This window comes from Dermochelys coriacea, chromosome 1 (genome assembly GCF_009764565.3).
Source record: "Dermochelys coriacea isolate rDerCor1 chromosome 1, rDerCor1.pri.v4, whole genome shotgun sequence".
Lineage (NCBI taxonomy): Eukaryota > Metazoa > Chordata > Testudines > Dermochelyidae > Dermochelys > Dermochelys coriacea.
The window spans coordinates 21,182,951-21,202,237 of record NC_050068.2 but is presented as its reverse complement, the minus strand read 5'-3'; the positions used below and the strand labels follow the sequence as shown (position 1 = coordinate 21,202,237).

Genomic DNA, 19,287 nt, shown 5'->3' with positions numbered 1-19,287 from the left:
GACTGCTATGGCCAGATAGGTTGGGTCTGCCTAGGTTCCCTTGTTTGTGTATCTTGGGAAGTATGTAGAATGTCCATGGGGTGGTTCATGGAGGATGAGGTCATAGAGTTTCTCTTGAAGTTGTTGGGGGCACAGCAGAGGAGGTAAGTTCTTTTAAAGTGTTTCCTTCTACCTACCTGCACAACCTTAGTCTTGCTTGGGTTCAGCATTAGCCAGCTATCTTTCATCCTGGTGCAGATCTCCGAGGACTTTTACATATCCTGTAAAAGAGACATATAGCTGAGAGCATCATCTACCCGTAGCTTCCCTTTCATTCTGTGTTTACTTTTCCAATCAATTCCCCAGCCTAGCAGCTTCCTGTGGATGAGGTGCAGGCACTGACCCAGTCTGGAAGAACCCTTCGGGAAGCAGTTCTGGAAGTGGAAGAAGATGATTTGTGGGCCTGTGGGTTTGGCACTTACATTCCCTCCTGTATCTTCTTGGAGGCAGGAGGGGCATTTTGTGATCAGAGACACTGAATGCTGCAGACAGAGCCAGCGAGATGAATTCTGACAGGCCCCTGCCAAGGGGCTGGGAAGTCCCCACCAGAGGAGCAAGGGCCTCACGCAGCTGCCAGGGGCACACTGGCGGACATGGGATCGCGCTAGAGTGACGAGATAGCAAATGTGCAAAATCAGGACGGGGGTGTGAGGGTAATAGGAGCCTTCATAAGAAAAAATCCCCAAAATCGGGACTGTCTTTATAAAATCAGGACATCTGATCACCCTAGATAGTGCTGACACCCCACTTTTGCAAACTGCATTATCGCAACACTCAGGGACCTGTCCAAGGTCCCAACCAATCGGGGCAGCGCTGGAGACTGGGGAGGATCAGCACCCTTAGCACGAGAAGAGCTGGCACCGGGGCACCGCCTGGGACGCACCCCAGCTGGCGCTAAGAAGACCCAGGGAAGGCGGCACAGCACCACGTGACCCCCTGGGCCCGCTTCCCCCTTGTTGCGCCAGCAGGGAGACGTGTCACGTGATGTGGGCTGGGGGAGAGGAGGAGCAGAGGGAGCTACGTGACCGGGGCGGGGCGGGGCGGGGCGGGGCCGGGGGGGGTTAGTCACGTGATTCGGGCGGCCCGGAACGATCCGAGGAGGTGCTGCGCGGCCGCCATTTTCCTGCGGCGCCCAGTGTGCGTGTGTCCCCCGACCCCGGCCGAGCGGAAGGAGCGAAGGGCGGGGGCGGGGGGCAGGAGGAGGGGGGCGCTGCCCGGGTGACAGGGCCGTCCCCGGGGGCGGAGCGCGGCTGCCTGCGGCGGGACAGGGCGACGTGTCCGAGCGCAGCTGCCTGCGGCGGGGCAGAGCGACGTGTCCCAGCGGGTCGGTCCCCCTGTCCCGTCCCAGCCCGGCGCCATGTCCGGCCAAAGCCTCACCGACCGCATCACGGCGGCGCAACACAGCGTGACCGGCTCGGCCGTCTCCAAGACCGTCTGCAAGGCCACGACCCACGAGGTCATGGGGCCCAAGAAGAAGCACCTGGACTGTGAGTACCGGGGGGGGGGTGTGTGGCAGAGGCTCCCCGGGGACCTGGGGTCTCGGAGCACCGGGGGGGGGGGGTCTGTGAGTAACGGGGCTGCGTGGGGACTGGCAGAGGTTCCCATGGGAGCCGCGGGGGTCTGTGAGTGACGGGGGTGCGGGGGACTGGCAGAGGTTCCCCCCCAGGAGCCGTGGGGGTCTGTGAGTACCTGGGGGTCAGGAGAGGTTCCCCCGGAGGCTATAGGGACTGAGAGTATGGGTGGGGGGCAGGAGAGGTTCACCCCTGGGAGCCGTGGGGTCTGTGAGTAACGGGGGGACCGGAGAGGTTCATTGCGGAAGCCGTGAGGTCTGTGAGTGCGGAACAGGAGAGGTCCCCTCTGGGGCCGAGGGGACCGTGTGGGGGGCCAGGAGAGGTTCCTCTGGGAGCCTATTAGGGGCATCTTGAACATTTTCCCCCCATCCCCGGGATATGGTAAAACATCTGGGTTGCAAGTAACCAAAATGTTCAAATACTTATTTAGCTTCTACACATAGGGAATCATGGGACCAGTGGATTGCAAGTAACTAGGGGATCCCCTTTGGGCTTCTGCTGGGCCTCCTGACCAAGGCACAACATCAGAGGTTGGCATGAGAAGCATGTGTTCCCTGAGTAACTGAAACTTTCCCACATACAACAGGTGAATTCAACTACTTTTCAGAGGCCAATACAAATGAGAGGGTGGAGCTCTCTGGTGCTTCACCAGAGTCCCCAGAAGCAACTCTCCCATCATAAGCAGCTGCTGTTAAAGGAGAGGTTGTTGGGATTCATATGAGAATTGTCCCTTGTACTATGTACAGGGGCATCATCTTTCATACAAATCTTTGGCTAGAAGGTGCTTTATGTGTTGAATTTCCCAACAAAAGCCTACCTCTGGTTGCCAGCTCCTTCTTAAGACATGAGATTATGAAGTTCAAGAAGAAACTTCTGTACTATGAATATACCTGTACTGACATCAAAACCTATGACTATCGGCATCCATTCCTGAAATCACCTTGTGCAGCATGTAGACTTTGAATAGCTCGGCTCTCTGCGTTCACCTCAATCCATAAAATCATAGGCCCCCAAAAGATGCACCTGGACTGATAAGTATGTCCCTAAAAAATCCTCCTATTCCTTCCCACCACATTCTTACGATACTATTTGGCCATTTGTGAGGGGCATCCTTCTATCAAAGCAGTAATATTAACTGAAGTTGATAGACTAAGCAGTTTATTGTAATTTCACACCATGCGTATGTCAGTTCGATTCCTAGATGGTACAATAATACAATTAGTAAAAGCTTGCTGGGTATTGCACAAACACATAGACATTTTCAGTGTAGGACAGCGTAAATTTTAAATAGACAATGGGGGAGAAAGGAAGTATTTTTCCATTTTAAAGATAAAGGTCAGAGACACAGAGACTAAGTGAAAAAAGAAAAGGAGTACCCGTGGCACCTTAGAGACTAACAAATTTATTAGAGCATAAGCTTTCGGAATGCATCCGATGAAGTGAGCTGTAGCTCACGCAAGCTTATACTCTAATAAATTTGTTAGTCTCTAAGGTGCCACGGGTACTCCTTTTCTTTTTGCGAATACAGACTAACACGGCTGCTACTCTGAAACCAGAGACTAAGTGGTTTGCTCAGTGTCATACAGGAAGTCTGTGGAAGAGCTGGGAATAGAACTTATTTCATGAATCCTGGTCCACTGCCTTAAACATAAGATCAACCTTCTTGAAATACAGCAGCAAATAAGTTAGTTAGTTTTTTGTTGTTTTGTTCTCTGCTAGATTCTCTTCTTTTTTTGCTTTGGTGATGTTACAGTACTTTACCAGCTTCATATTTTTGGTCTGCATTGCAGGTTCACCTGAAGTCCTGCCTTGGCCTTCCCAGTTTATAGTTCATTGAGATATTTCTGAAGGCGAATAATGATAGCTGATTATTGTGCAAATCGAGATAATGACAGTATTGTGACTTTTTTTGAGCTATTCTTCCATCTTCCTTTCTAGATTCCTACATGATGCTAGCTTTATATCACTTTTCCTAGCTTTCCCTGGATGACTTGAGGAACATCTAGTCTTGCCTTTATCAGAGTACAAGAACTGTGGCTTTCTTGTTCAAATCACCAGTGGGTTATTTGGTTCTGCAGCTGTTGTCTTTTTAGCTTGAATCAGTTCTCAACTTCTTTTGAGTTTCTGCATCTTACTTCATCTGTGGAACACTTGCTATGTTTATGGCAGGTATCTTTAGTTGGTGAGGCAACAGAAATCTGACCTTGTTCAATAACCATGCAACTTTGAGCTACAACATGGTCTGACTTTTAATAGGGCCATCATTAACCTTAATATCTTGTGCTATTCCAGCAAAGCTGCACAGGAAAGGTTCCTCACATTCTTTTGCCAGACTGTATGACCTAATAGGCCATTTCCATCTCCAGCCTCTGATTCTGAGAACTGTTTCTTGTTTGTTAATTTGTATGATAAGTAAAGGTTTAGATTTAATTTGATTTAGCTTGTTTAGAGGTCTTACATTTGGAGCATAAAGTAACAATACTTTAAATGAGAAATATTGCAAATATTGGATAATGTTTATCCAACATTAAATTGCTTTTCTGCTCCTTCCCATCTTAAAGGTTGCATTTTATAAAAACTCCATGGTGGAGATCATCAATAAGATGTACTACCAAATGATATTAGTAAAATGCTGGGAGAGTTTTGAGGTGTGTTAAGCTACTAAAAAACTTGAGAATTCAATCTACCTGTAAAATGTTATGCATTTTTCTAAAGTAAACATTTTGGTAGTATTTGTATGCTTAATATTTCTTTAAAAGCTTGATCTTTTATCGGCAGTCTTAAATCAGTTTATGCATGAATCCTAATGAGGATAAACCTGTCCCAATGTGGTTGTCTTAAATTTGTTTAAATTGTGCAGGAACTCTGTACACATATACTTGGTCTAGTATAACGTGCATACGTGTTTGTTAGGAATCTTGGAAGTCCCCTTGTAGTTCAGTAACAGATGTTACATTGTTTACCATTTCCAAAGAGTTCCAGTTTAAGAATAACATCCCCTTTTACCTTGCTACAATAGTTTTAAGTGGCCAAGCGTTAAAAAAAGGCAAACTGCTCTCTCTGTGTTACAGTAGGAGCCGCCTCTTCTGTGGTAGCTTGCTAACAGGTTTCAGAGTAGCAGCCGTGTTAGTCTGTATTCGCAAAAAGAAAAGGAGTACTTGTGGCACCTTAGAGACTAACAAATTTATTAGAGCATAAGCTTTCGTGAGCTACAGCTCACTTCATCGGATGCATTTGGTGGAAAAAACAGAGGAGAGATTTATATACACACACACAGAGAACATGAAACAATGGGTTTATCATACACACTGTAAGGAGAAAGAAAAGGAGTACTTGTGGCACCTTAGAGACTAACAAATTTATTAGAGCATAAGCTTTCGTGAGCTACAGCTCACTTCATCGGATGCATTTGGTGGAAAAAACAGAGGAGAGATTTATATACACACACACAGAGAACTTTCTCTGTGTGTGTGTATATAAATCTCTCCTCTGTTTTTTCCACCAAATGCATCCGATGAAGTGAGCTGTAGCTCACGAAAGCTTATGCTCTAATAAATTTGTTAGTCTCTAAGGTGCCACAAGTACTCCTTTTCAGCTTGCTAACAGTGAGCTGTAGCTCACAAAAGCTTATACTCTAATAAATTTGTTAGTCTCTAAGGTGCCACAAGTACTGCTTTTCTTTTTGCGAATACAGACTAACACGGCTGCTACTCTGAAACCTAACATAGCTTTGTGTTTTAAGAATGATTTAATATATCCATTCTTATGCATGCTTGATCACTCACTCCAGTTTCCTGCCAACTCAAGTTTCTTCTTTAAGAGAAGTAGTAATTTGGGACTACTACCTTGCTGGCATAGCACAGGGAGATCTCTAAACGTTAAGGGTCACCTTCGCAGTAGATTTGAAAGAAATATCTAAGCAATGAATGTTTAGCTAAATGTAGCTGAATAACTTGGCATCACATTGTTTTAGTTGTTTTTTCTTGCTATTTCACACGTTCTGTGGGCGTTTCAGAACATAATTCAAGCAAGCAACTCTACTAGAATCTGTAGTGCATTTTTGTGATAGTGGTTGACATTGTATGTAAAGTGTTATGGAATTTTTTGAATATTGATTGGCATACTTTGGCATTTAGTCTTCTAGAAGTGGATTTTGGAGAAGATGTCTCAGTGCATATTTTTCTGTTTGCTTTATATTATGACTAGTGCTCGGTCAGCAGTTAACATCTTTATTTATCTCAGAACAGTTTTAGTATAATTACTATTAATGTGGTGGTCAAGTCTGTGTTAACAGAAAATTCATGTTATGAGATGTTTGCAACAGGTTGGGCATTGGAAGTCCAGGTTAGTAATAGGGCAATCAGTTTGAAGTAATTCATGTGCTTTTTTTTTTGGGGGGGATTTAATTTTATTTAGGCAAGCTTTTCACAAACTGACATAACAAACATAGTAAAATGTACAATGAATAAATCTACCTTTGACTGACTAACCCTTCCTAAAGTTCTTTTTCTGAGTAATGTCTGTATGGACTATTAGATGTATTAAATCCAATCAGAATATTTCTTTTTTTAAGGAAAATGACAGCTTGTAGAAACCTAAGGCATGAAATGGCTGGTCCTGCTACACCAAAAATAACTCACCCCCTCAGTTTCTAGGACAAAGCAAATAGAATACGTACTGGAGGGAACAATGCTGCAGTGTCTGGAAGGTGGAATAGAAGTCTTATTAAGTGTCCTCAATCTCTAACTCCTGTGGTTTTGATTCTGTGATTCATATCAGAAATGTGTTCAGATGGGTCATTGTCTTGCAAATGACACAAAAGGGTCAAAACATTAAAAAAGGGGATTCCATCTTGAATCTAAGTTCAGATGATCTGACTCTTCCATAAATCTTTCATTTTCCGATATCGGAATTAGATTTTCTGGCTGCATTGCTTTTTTGGGCTGAACTTTTTGTAGAACTTATTGTAATTTTCTCCCCTTTCACGTGCATGTGCTTCCTCCTGAACCAAAAGAACCTTTGCTGAACCAAAAGAAAAGTGTTCAGTTATTCTCCCCCAGGAACTCTTAGTATTAGATATAAACAGCTGTTCTGCTGTCTAGCACTAGACGTGCTAAAGTTAGCACCCTTTAAAAATGCTCTCTGGTATTCTCTGTATGTACACTTATTATGGTACTTTGTAGTAGTTTCCAGTTTAGCTACTGCAGGTGTCAAGTGATAAGGGCGCCCACTGTGTCAGCAATGGATATCGATCATTAGTAACACTTACCTCACATGAACCACAGTGAGATGGTATTATGTGCCCAAGGAGCAATTCTGTAGTCGGAAACAAACTCTGTCTGTTTCCTTTCCTAGCATATTGTTGTAATGGATTTCATTTGAACATGATGGAACTTCACAAATGTAATTAATATTGTTGGCATTCTAATCAACATTGACAGTTCTCATTTGTTTTATGAGAACAGAATTATTTGTTAGTGAAACCAACATCCAAAAGTGATTATCCTTACCTGCGTGCCAAGTGATAATCCTATTTTGTGAATTTATAGAAAAAAAAAATTTATAGAAGGAAACTTTGTGACTATCTGAGATGAGGTTGAGGAATTCTTTAGAGTTGAGATGAGAAGAAAACTACTTTTTCAGCATTAAAATCAGCACTGCATACAAACTTAGCAGCATCATTCCTGCTTGGCTAGAAACTAGAGGGATTTTAATGCAAATTGTGAAACGTCAGTTTAATACTTTGAAATTTTGCATTTCTTCGGTATATTTGGTATAAATGACATTAACTATTTAAAATGATGCTTTTGTTCTAATTATCGAACACCTTTACTAGTGAAATTTTTAACATGCTTAACATTCATAACTTAAATTCGATAGTTTTTACAAAATTCAGATGAAAAATGTTTTCATGAAACTATTTTTAAAAACGCAATAAAACTATTGATTTGTTTTGAACTAAATACTCTACTGTGATGTTTGCGTCCCAAATATTGCAGCTTTGAGAACCTGGACTGACTGCTGGAGAACCTAAAACTAACTGGAAAGTCCATTTAATAGGTTTATGATTCATATGATATGTCTCCATCCATATTTTACGGCTGAAGCCATAATATTGTTAGTTGTACTGTCGTCTTAAACTTACAACCGGCTGTTTGTAAAAGAGGGGAATTATTGTTTGTTGAATAACATGAAAATATATTTCCTTAGCTCTTAAAAATGTAATTATTATTTTTCCCTCTAACTTCAGTGTTGCTTCCGTGTTAGCTAATCTCAGACAGTGGCACATGTTTAATGGACAGCTTTTGGAGTTTGAATTTCTGTGCCATGAAAGATGAAATTGATTAAAAATTGGTTAGTCTTTCAAATGACAATCCATGCTACTTAGTGTTTTTCGTAATATAGACTAATTTTAATTTGGGTAATTTCTTTCTAAATTCTTACTCCAGTTGCAAATGTATACATTATTCTTCCTTCCCTAAACTGTTGTGTTATGTATTGCTGTATAGCTGCTTCTGAATTTCACCCAGTAATGGCTGTATTTCAGCTGTGGATGATAGGACTGGAAATCTAATATCACAGAATAACTTGTTTCAGAGTAGCAGCCGTGTTAGTCTGTATTCGCAAAAAGAAAAGGAGTGCTTGTGGCACCTTAGAGACTAACAAATTTATTAGAGCATAAGCTTTCGTGGGCTACAGCTCACTTCATCAGATGCATTTGGTGGAAAAAACAGAGGGGAGATTGATATACACACACACAGAGAACATGAAACAATGGGTTTATCATACACACTGTAAGGAGAGTGATCACTTAAGATAAGCCATCACCAGCAGCGGGGGGGGGGGAGGGGGAGGAGGAAAACCTTTCATGGTGACAAGCAAGGTAGGCTATTTCCAGCAGTTAACAAGAATATCTGAGGAACAGTGCGGGGGAGAAATAACATGGGGAAATAGTTTTACTTTGTGTAATGACTCATCCATTCCCAGTCTCTATTCAAGCCTTCCTGGACACTACGGTGCTAATAAGCGATGGTCACATAAACACCACCCTATATTGGAAACCTACTGACTGCTATTCCTACATCTTGGCGATAGCATGAAAATAACCCATTGGTCAAGCTATACAGGTAGTTCCTTCCCCTACTGATGGCCCAGCCATTGTTATGTTTGCTGCTTTGAAGGTGTGTTTCTTAGGCTATTTTATCTATTTCCCCTCCCACTGTCCTTGTAAACTGCTGGAAATGGCCCACCTTGATGATCACTACAAAAGGTTCCTTCACCCGCCCTACCCCCACGGGTAATAGCTCACCTTTCCTGATCACTCTTCTTACAGTCTGTATTGTAACACCCATTGTTTCATGTTCTCTGTGTATATAAAATCTCCCCACTATATTTTCCCCTGTATGCATCCGATGATTGAGCTGCAGCTCATGAAAGCTTAAGCTCTAATAAATTCGTTAGTCTCTAAGGTGCCACAAGTACTCCTTTTCTTTTTATGGATACAGACTAACACGACTGCTACTCTGTAACTTATCTGTGTTTCATTCCCCTGCGTTTTCCCCATTTACAGCCTCCTTTGATTTAACTCCACTAGCTATACTGGCAAACATTTTCTAATATAGACGAGGCCTCTAGTGAATGGCCTCGGCTACAGTGCATGCATTAGTTATATTTTCTTACTGGCAGATGTTTTAGTCATTTTGATAAAATTTAAAGGTTAGTGTGTGAACTTGTAAAAAGAAAAGGAGTACTTGTGGCACCTTAGAGACTAACAAATTTATTAGAGCATAAGCTTTCGTGAGCTACAGCTCACTTCATCTCACGAAAGCTTATGCTCTAATAAATTGGTTAGTCTCTAAGTTGCCACAAGTACTCCTTTTCTTTTTGCGAATACAGACTAACACGGCTGCTACTTTGAAACCTGTGTGAACTTGTAATAAGCTAACTTTGCTATGTAACTTCCAATTTCATGCAGGCTTCAGAGCTGCAATTACCATATACGTTGGAAGGCCTTACACAGGTTTAAGGTGCTTTGTAGTAGGAAGGGCCTTTCAGCATCAATGCTTTTCAGAAATTGAAATGCTGAATCTGTCGGGGTGCTTTAATGGTGCTCAATGGAAGAGCTAAATCTAGGATCTTGGTTCATCTTTTTAAAACTAAATGTAAATAATTCTTTGTCACTTCCTTAGAAAAGTGTGACAACCTGCCTCAATTACAAGACAAAAGTAGTGTTTAAATATATATTTTTTAAAATTACCATTGCAGTGTCAGTGATACGGTGATTGAAGGACTGGTGAGACGTTTCTACATTCTACATTTATGAAGTTCCCGTTTGCTAAGATGCTTTGGTTTCTGTGAAACAAAATGAAAATACAGTAAAAGGCATGACTATAAAAATTGCCCTCCTAAATCCAATAAAAATGAACAAATAGCTCTACTGAAAGAGAGGGAGGGACAGAAATGGAAAGGAAGCCCTCCTGGTATAGTGAGTGGCATAGCTTGACCAATGGGTTATTTTCATGCTATCGCCAAGATGTGTTTTTCATAAGAGAGGCAGGGCCAGAGGTGGATTAAGCTTTTGTGGGGCCCTGGGCCAGAAGAAGTGGTGGCCTCTCCCCACCCTTTCTGCCTGCAGTCCCTCCCCCGCACTTTTTCTGGGGAAAAGGGGCTGGGGTGTGGGGACCTGCCGTCTCTACATCTGGTGCTCCTGCCAGGGGTTGGGGCGCAGAAGCTTGCCACACCCACCTGGTGCTCCTGCTGGGGAACAGGAGAAGCCTGACCCCGCTCCCCGGCAGGAGTGCTGGGCGGAGTGGTCGCCTATTTGCACCAGGCCCCTGGGCGTGGGTCGTGTTGACCCAATGGCTAATCTGCCACTGGGCCGGGCATATATTTAAGGGTCTTGCCATTTTTGTCTCAGAGCAACTCCTTTCAAATAGGGAAACCAAAGTGAGTATCTTGCATTTGCCTAGGACCAAAACTTATTTTTTCCCCAAGTAACTTTGAAAACTAAGGAATGAGATGTAAAGTTCTGTTCTGGATTAGATGTTATTTGACAGAGGAAGATGTGGTAAGCATTCAGTTTATAATATGGAAGGTTAAAATAGGATGCCCCAAATTGGGCTAGTCTTCGTTTATTACTGAGCTAGGGAGGGGAGTGAATAAGCAGTACAGTGGCAGGTGAAAATGAAGGTGGGAGGAACTCAAGGTCATGCAGAATGGAAAGAATAATTTGAATTGCACATATGTATTAGTTTTGAACTAACTACATCGTCAGAAAAAAGATCTAGACAACATTGTAGATAGCTCAGTGACAATCTCTGTTCAATGAGAAGTGGTAAAAATAAAAAATCAATGTTAAGCTGTATATACAATAATAATACAGAAAGTTATGCCATGACATAGATCGATGGTACATACTCACCTTGAACATTATTCAATTCTGATCAACCTATCTCAAAAGCTACATAGTAGAAACATAGCATCCAGAGAAGGATGACTAAAACTAGAAGCATGAAAAGACCTGTCTGTGCTTAGACAAGGGGTGGGCAAACTTTTTGGCTTGAGGGCCACATTGGGGTATAGAAATTGTATGACGGGCCATGAATGCTCACAAAATTGGGGTTGGGGTGCAGGCTCCAGCTGGGGGTGCATGCTCTGGGGTGTGGCTGAGGGTGAAGGGTTTGGGGTGCAGGAGGGTGCTCCAGGCTGGGACCAAGGGGTTTGGAGGGGAATCAGGGCTCGGGTGAAGGGATGCAGGCTCTGGGCAGCGCTTACGTCAAGCAGCTCCTGGAAGCAGGGGCATGTTCCCCCCCCCCGGCTCCTACGTGGAGGCGTGGCCAGGCAGTACTGCTGCGCGCTGCCCTGTCACAGGTGCTGCCCCTGCAGCTCCCATTGGCCACAGTTCCAGGCCAATGGGAGCTGCGGAGGCGGCGCTTGGGGTGTGGGCAGTGTGCGGAGTAGAGCCCCCTGGCTGACCCTGTGCATAGGAGCCGGAGGGGGGGGCATGCTGCTGCTTCTGGGAGCCACGCAGAGCGGCCCCCAACCCTGCTTGCCAACTGGAGCGCTGGAGCAGGGCAAGCCGCAGACCCCGCTCCCTAGCGGGAGCTCAAGGGCCAAATCAAAACAGCTAGCTGGCCAGATGTGGCCCATGGGCTGTAGTTTGCCCTCCCCTGGCTTAGAGACTTGTCTACCCTGCACACCCTGTAGCATAGTTATAAATGGCAGCGTAGACAATGAGGCACAGCTTAGGTGACTAAAGATGCACCTATGCCCAACATGGCTCTCTATGTGACCAACTGGTGCCTCTCTTGTCTACACTGCTATATTTAGCAGTGTAGTATCCTGCTGCTTCCCCATTGCTGGAGTCTTTTCCTGGCATAGGGAAAGGCTCTAACATCAGGATGGCTCTGGCAGCAGGAGGTAGCCAGGAAAGTCATCTCCTGCCACTGGGGCCTTTCGTTGTAGCTACATACTGCAACGTGTGCTCAGCCTGCTTTTTGCTGCAGTGTGTAGCTACACATTCCTTGCATGCAGGCACCAGTGCTGTGCGGCCTTAAATGATTAAGACTGTTTAATTTGAAGACTACTGGAGATATAGACTGCTAATCGAGTTGTCAAGTTATTTGAGTGCTCCTGTTTACTCAGAGCAACTTCTCTCAAATATTTCAGGTTTCAGAGTAGCAGCCGTGTTAGTCTGTATTCGCAAAAAGAAAAGGAGTATTTGTGGCACCTTAGAGACTAACAAATTTATTAGAGCATAAGCTTTCGTGAGCTACAGCTCACTTCATGAGCTGTAGCTCACGAAAGCTTATGCTCTAATAAATTTGTTAGTCTCTAAGGTGCCACAAATACTCCTTTTCTTTTTTCTCTCAAATAGTGAAACAGGAGCAAGCCTCTTTCATTTGCCTACTACTGAAGCTTTTTTTTCCCCAAGTAACTCTGTAGGGAAACTAAGGAGTGAGATGTAATGCTAGATTAAGGAGTCACCAATGAAACTAAAAGGAAACATGTATGAGAGCTTTGAAAAACTTTACCTTGTGAAAAACAGTTTCCTTTCATCAGTGTCGAAAGTGACTTAGGAGTTTGTCCCCTTGAAAAACAGCGGAAAAACTTATTCTGTCATCTATGGTAGGATGCTTTACTTAGGCATCTGTGTGACTTTGGAGCCTTTGAAAATGTATTTGTGTTTGAATAATTAAACTGGGGAACTCACTGCCTCAAGTTTAGACCAAGAGCTTTGCAGGGTTCAAAAGTATTAGACATTTATGAATAATATCTTACAGTAAACACTTGCCTCTAAGGTATATAAATGTTTGTTTCAAGACAACTGCATAATTGTCCATCATGGGGTTTTATGCCATTCCTTGAAGCATATGCTACGGGCCATTGTCAGAATAGATGGACTCTGGATCTCGTCTCCTTTGACAATTCCTCCTTTCCTGTAAGTCATCCTACAGTAATATAAACAGTGTTATTCCACCACATTATTCCAAAATTGTAGCATCCATTGCACAAGAAATATAACAGCTCGGTGCCTAGGCCCCGGTCTACACTACGAGTTTAGGTCGAATTTAGCAGCATTAGATCGATTTAATCCTGCACCTTTCCACACAGCGAAGCCATTTTTGTCGATTTAAAGCGATCTTAAAATCGATTTCTGTACTCTTCCCCGCTGAGGGGATTAGTGCTGAAATCAACATTGCCCAGTTGAATTTGGGGTAGCGTGGACTCAATTCAAGGGTATTGGCCTCCGGGAGCTATCTCAGAGTGCTTCATTGTGACCGCTCTGGACAGCACTCTCAATTCAGATGTACTAGCCAGGTAGACAGAAAAAGCCCTGGGAACTTCTGAATTTCATTTCCTGTTTGGCCAGTGTGGCACAGGTGACCATGGTCACCTCTGCTGATGAGCTCTGCATGGAGTCCCAGAATAGCAAAAGAGCTCCAGCATGGACTGAATAGGAGGTACTGGATCTGATCGCTGTATGGGGAGACGAATCCATGCTATCAGAACTCCGTTCAAAAAGACGAAATGCCAAAATATTTGAAAAAATCTCCAAGGGCATGAAGGACAGAGGCTACAATGGACCCACAGCAGTGCCATGTGAAACTTAAGGAGCTCAGGCAAGCCTACCAAAGAGGCAAAAGGCTGCTCCTGGTCAGAGCCCCAGACATGCCGCTTCTATGATGAGCTGCATGCAATTCTAGGGGGTGTCCCTACCACTGCCCCACACCTGTACATGGACTCCTGCAAGGGGGGAGTCTCACGCAGCAGGGATGAGGAAGATGATGAGTAGGAGGATGAAACCGTTCTCCCTGACAGCCAGGAACTGTTTATCACCCTGGATCCAAAACCCACCCAAGGTGGGCTCCGGACCTTGAAGGCAGAGAAGGCACCTCTGGTGAGTGTACCTTTGAAAATAAAATACATGGTTTAAAAGCAAGTGTGTTTAATTATTAATTTGCCCCCTGAAGACTTGGGATGCATTCGCGGCCAGTACAGCCACTGGAAAAGTCTGTTAACGTGTCTGGGCATGGAGCGGAAATCCTCCAGGGACATCTTAAAGCTCTCCTGTAGGTACTCCCAAAGCCTTTGCAAAAGGTTTCTGGAGAGGGCAGCCTTATTCCGTCCCCCATGGTAGGACACTTTATCATGCCAGGACAGCAGCACGTATTCTGGAATCAGTGCATAACAAAGTATGGCAGCGTATGGTCCTGGTGATTGCTGGCATTCAAGCAACATCCGTTCTTTATCTCTCTGTGTTAGCCCCAGGAGAGTGATATCATTCATGGTCACCTGGTTGAAATAGGGGAATTTTATTAAGGGGACATTCAGAGGTGGCTGTTCCTGCTGAGCTGTTTGCCTGTGGCTGAAAAGAAATCATCCCCGCTGTTAGCCATGCAGTGAGGGGAGGGGTGAAGCGATCATCCCAGAGAATTGGTTGTGTGTGGGGAGGTTAGTTGGGTTTGTGCTGCACGTTAACCCGAAAACTGCAGCCCCTCTTAAAGGGACAACCCATTTTAAAGGGACAACCCAGTGGGTACTTGGTATGGGAAATGAGGGCGCTGCTGTTTGAAACCATTCCCACCTGTTATGAATGTTAAAGAAGCCAAAAGACCATGGCTGCCTGCAAGCCTAATTCTGTTGCCCCTCCCTGCGTGTGTGTGATCTCTCACACCAAACCGGCAGGCCCTCAATATAAGAGGCAAAATGCGACCTTGTACCAAAAGCTGTATATGTAATATTAACAGCTTGGTTCACTGTGAAAGAGTCTAGCCATTGTTCTCTAAAATGTGTCTTTTTAAACACTGGTCTCCTTTTTTTTTTCTTCCACAGCTGCAAATGTTTCAGCGCTTCCCCTATCATCTCCGACCAGAGGCTAGCACAGATAAGAAGGCGAAAAAAACACACTCACAATAAAATGTTCTCTGAGCTCATGCAGTCCTCCCGCACTGAAAGAGCTCAGCAAAACGTGTGGAGGTAAGCAATGTCGGAGTCCAGGAAAGCACAAAATGAACACGAAGTCAGGAGAGGTTGTGGGAGCAAGAGGAGAGGTGGCAGCAGCGTGATGAGAGGAAGCAGGATGCAATGCTGAGGCTACTGGAAGATCAAACTGATATGCTTCAGCGTATGGTTGAGGTGCAGGAAAGGCAGCAGGAGCACAGACCGCCGCTGCAGCCCCTGTGTAACCGCCCGCCCTCCTCCCCAAGTTCCATAGCCTCCTCACCCAGACACGCAAGAAAGCTGCGGCGGGGCTCCAGGCACCCAACCACTCCACCCCAGAGGACTGCCCAAGCAACAGAAGGCTGGCGTTCAGTAAGTTTTGAAGTGCTGTGTGGCCTTGTCCTTCCCTCTTCCCCCACCCCTCCTGGGCTACTTTGGCAGTTATCCCCCTATTTGTGTGATGAATTAATAAAGAGTGCATGAATTTGAAACAACAATGTCTTTATTGTGTTTGCAAGCGGTGATCGAAGGGAGGTGGTCGATAGGCTTTACAGGGAAGTAGAATGAACCAAGAGGGCAGGTTTTCATCAGGGAGAAACAAACAGAACTGTCACACGGAAGCCTGGCCAGTCATGAAACTGGTTTCAAAGCTTCTCTGATGCGCAGTGCGCCTGGTTGTGCTCTTCTAATCACCCTGGTGTCTGGTTGCGTTTAATCAGCGGCCAGGTGATTTGCCTCAACCTCCCATCCCACCATAAACATCTCCCACTTACACTCACAGATATTGTCGAGCACACAGCAAGCAGTAATAACAATGGGAATAGTGGTTTCGCTGAGGTCTAACCAAGTCAGTAAACTGCGCCAGCGCGCTTTTAAACGTCCAAATGCACATTCTACCACCATTCTGCATTTGCTCAGCCTATAGTTGAACAGCTAATGACTACTGTCTAGGGTGTCTGTGTATGGCTTCGTGAGCCATGGCATTAAGGGGTAGGCTGTGTCCCCAAGGATAACTATAGGCATTTCCACATCCCCAGTGGTTATTTTCTGGTCTGAAAAGTAAGTCCCTTGCTGCAGCTGTTCAGACATACCAGAGTTACTGAAGATGCGACCGTCATGTACCTTTCCCAGCTATCTCATGTTGATGTTGGTGAAACGTCCCTTGTGATCCTCCAGCACTTGCAGCACCATTGGATAGTACGCCTTGAGGTTTATATACTGGCTGCCAAAGTGGTCCAGTGCCAAGATAGGGATATGCGTTCCGTCTATCGCCCCATCACAGTTAGGGAGTCCCATTGCAGCAAAGCCATCCACTATGACCTGCACATTTCCCAGAGTCACTACCCTTGATAGCAGCATGTCAGTGATTACGTTAGCTACTGGGATCACAGCAGCCCCCACAGTGGATTTGCCCACTCCAAATTGATTCTCGACTGACCGGTAGCTGTCTGCCATTCCAGGCTTCCAGAGGGCTATTACCACTCGCTTGTGAACTGAGGGCTACCTTCATCTTGGTATTCTTGCACTTCAGGGCAGGGGAAAGCAAGTCACAAAGTTCCATGAAAGTGCCCTTATGCATGTGAAAGTGTCGCAGCCACTGGGAATCATCCCAGACTTGCAACACTATGCAGTCCCACCAGTCTGTGCTTGTTTCCTGGGCCCAGAATTGGCATTCCATGACATGAGACTTCCCCATTGCCACCAGGACATCCAAATTGCCGGGGCCCGTACTTTGAGAGAAGTCTATGTCCATGTCGTCATCACTCTAGTCACCGTGCTGCCATCGCCTTCTTGCCTGCCTTTGCAGGTTCTGGTTCTGAACATACTGCAGGATAAACCGCAAGGTGTTTACACTGCTCATAACTGCTGCGATGATCTGAGTGGGCTCCATGCTTGCTGTGGTATGACGTCTGCAGGAGAGCAGAGTTGCAGCAGAAGTGGTGGCTGACAATGGATGCCATGAGAGAAGATATTTATAGAGAATGACGAGAGGACCGGCAAGGTGGATTCATGAGAGCAGGAGAACAGAGTTGCAGCGAAAGCGGGAGCCCATGATAGCCAACATGGAGATATTCGCTACCGAGACAAGAGCAGAGTTGCAGCAGAAGTGGTGGTTGGATGACCAGTTTTGCAGACCTACTGCACCGTCTGTTGCCAGCAGGACCAGGACACAACAGTGGCAGTGTTGGTGAGCGGAGCGGGCTGCACGCTCACCATGGTATGGCGAGACAAGAGCAAGAGAGCAGAGTTGCAGCGGAAGCAGTGGATGACAACTGTCAGATAGAGGACCTGCGAGGTGGATTCATGGCACCAGGAGAGCAGCAGAGCAGTTTCAGCGGAAGCGGTGGTTCGATGATGGCGGTTAGCAGTTCTACTGCACCATCTGCTGAAAGCAGTATGTCGTCCGCACAGTAAAAAGGCGTGAAACAATTGTCTGCCGTTGGTTTCACGGAGGGGGGGCGACTGATGACGTACCCAAAACACGCGCAACAATGTTTTTGCCCCATTAGGCATTGGAAGCTTAACCCAGAAGTCCAATAGGTGGCGGAGACTGTGGGATAGCTACCCACAGTGCAATGCTCTGAAGTCGATGCTAGCCACGGTACTGTGGATGCACTCTCCTGGCTTTAATGTACTTATTGGGGACACACACAATTGACTGTATAAAATCGCTTCCTAAAAATCGACTTCTATAAATTTGACCTAATTCTGTAGTGTAGACATACCCTAGGAAGCATCCCAAAACACTTTACAGTGTATTCTGTCTGTACTATTGAGATACAGCAACTTTGTCAGCATACTTCAAGTATTTCTGTGCTCACTTTCCCTCTATTTCTGTAGTTGAAAATGCATGGAAAATATTTAGATGGGTAGAGTTTAATTACCTAGGTTGGTATTTGGCTAAGACACTGGGGCTGACTTCCTTATTTGTGCAAAATGGCTCTGCAATTAAAAAGTTGTCATGGCTGCTGCTGCTGTTATAAAAATTATGGCATGTCAAGAAGCCTGATACCCTAACACTGAAAAGCTCCCAGCTACAGGTGGTATGTAGTTGCAGGTCACAAACATTTAGCTGAAAATGCTGGCCCAGTACTTAATGCTGCATCTTGCTAGCTAATTCTGTTCCTTAGTTTTGTAGTCTGTCAGGTGACACAATTTGTCCATTGCCTCTATCTTGGCCTGCATTAGATTGTGGGGAAATTCTTTTGCCTTGTGGGATACCAACACAATTTGTCCATATTGCAAACAGTTCAGTCACCTAAAGGACTTCTATAGTTTAGCAAATAGTGGCCAGCAGGACTTGAAAAATGTACTAATCTGTTAGTTAGAAGCCTAATTCTAATAACCAGAGAGAGTTATCCTGGGGATTTAGGCAGAAGATTTCTTTTGCCCTCCTCATTCAAGCCTTGGAGGCTTCACTTGTGAAGATTTTATAAACTCTAAAAATCTGAAGTGGTACTCACCGCACTCTTCTGTTTCCTAATGAATCTGTTTGAAAGTAATCTCTCTCTTTCTTTATTTGGCTTTCAGGTAGACCACATTAGCATTATTGTCATAGTTCAGATTGCAATCTGGGAGTATTAAACTAATACAAGCAGTCATTATTTACCAGATAACCAGGGCTTGGAAACTGCTTGCATGCACCAATGTGCTCTGTTGACTTCTTTCTGAAGCTATATTTGTTCTCAGGAACCTCAGCTTCTAGGTTTTGGTGGTGAGAACATCAAATGTAAGCTACCCAATGCTGAGATGCGTCTTTGAGTCTACAGAGAGCCTGAAGTAATAGCCTTGAGAGGCATGAACTGCCCATTAACAGCTCACTGAGATGATCCCAGATGCCCACTGATCATTTCAATTATAGCTTGTATTACCATAGTAAGTAGGAGCCCTAATTTATGGAGCCGGACTCCATTGTGCTAGGGTCCAAAACTGACCCCAAAAGTTCACAATCTAACAATGAGTGTATACAGACAGACAAATGGAGGAGTACAAGGAAACGTGAGGATAACATTCAGCAGGATAGACAGTGGTTTCAGCTCAGCAGCAGCCTAACTCAGGTATTTTTGTAGGCATCATAGCAAAAAAGGGGGGGGGGATGTAAGGAGGATAAAAAGATATCTTTGCAGATGTTCACAGGGAGCTCCTTCCAGGTGTGGTGATGGTGGCATGGGACAAAGCAGAGAGGTGTTAGAAACATTAACAAGTGGATGATGGCATGATTGGCACAAAGTTG

General features: G+C 44.8%; 1 protein-coding gene across 29 annotated transcripts in view; it reads left to right on the top strand.

The window, feature by feature from the left end:
• Positions 1-1,151: 1,151 nt before the first annotated feature.
• The window catches only part of PICALM (phosphatidylinositol binding clathrin assembly protein), a 120,234-nt gene continuing 102,098 nt past the window's right edge, over positions 1,152-19,287 (top strand). For 7 of the 29 annotated variants that reach the window (XR_005290672.2, XR_006277567.1, XR_006277566.1 and 4 more), the window contains exon 1: positions 1,157-1,526. Coding sequence is in view for 25 of the 29 variants with exons in the window: in XM_043504117.1 (XP_043360052.1) it covers positions 1,397-1,526 (130 nt within the window). In the remaining 4 variants the exon portion in view is untranslated. Of the gene's footprint in view, positions 1,527-19,287 lie in introns of all 29 variants that reach the window. The other 22 variants (XM_038387687.2, XM_038387696.2, XM_038387693.2 and 19 more) reach the window with 10 other exon arrangements.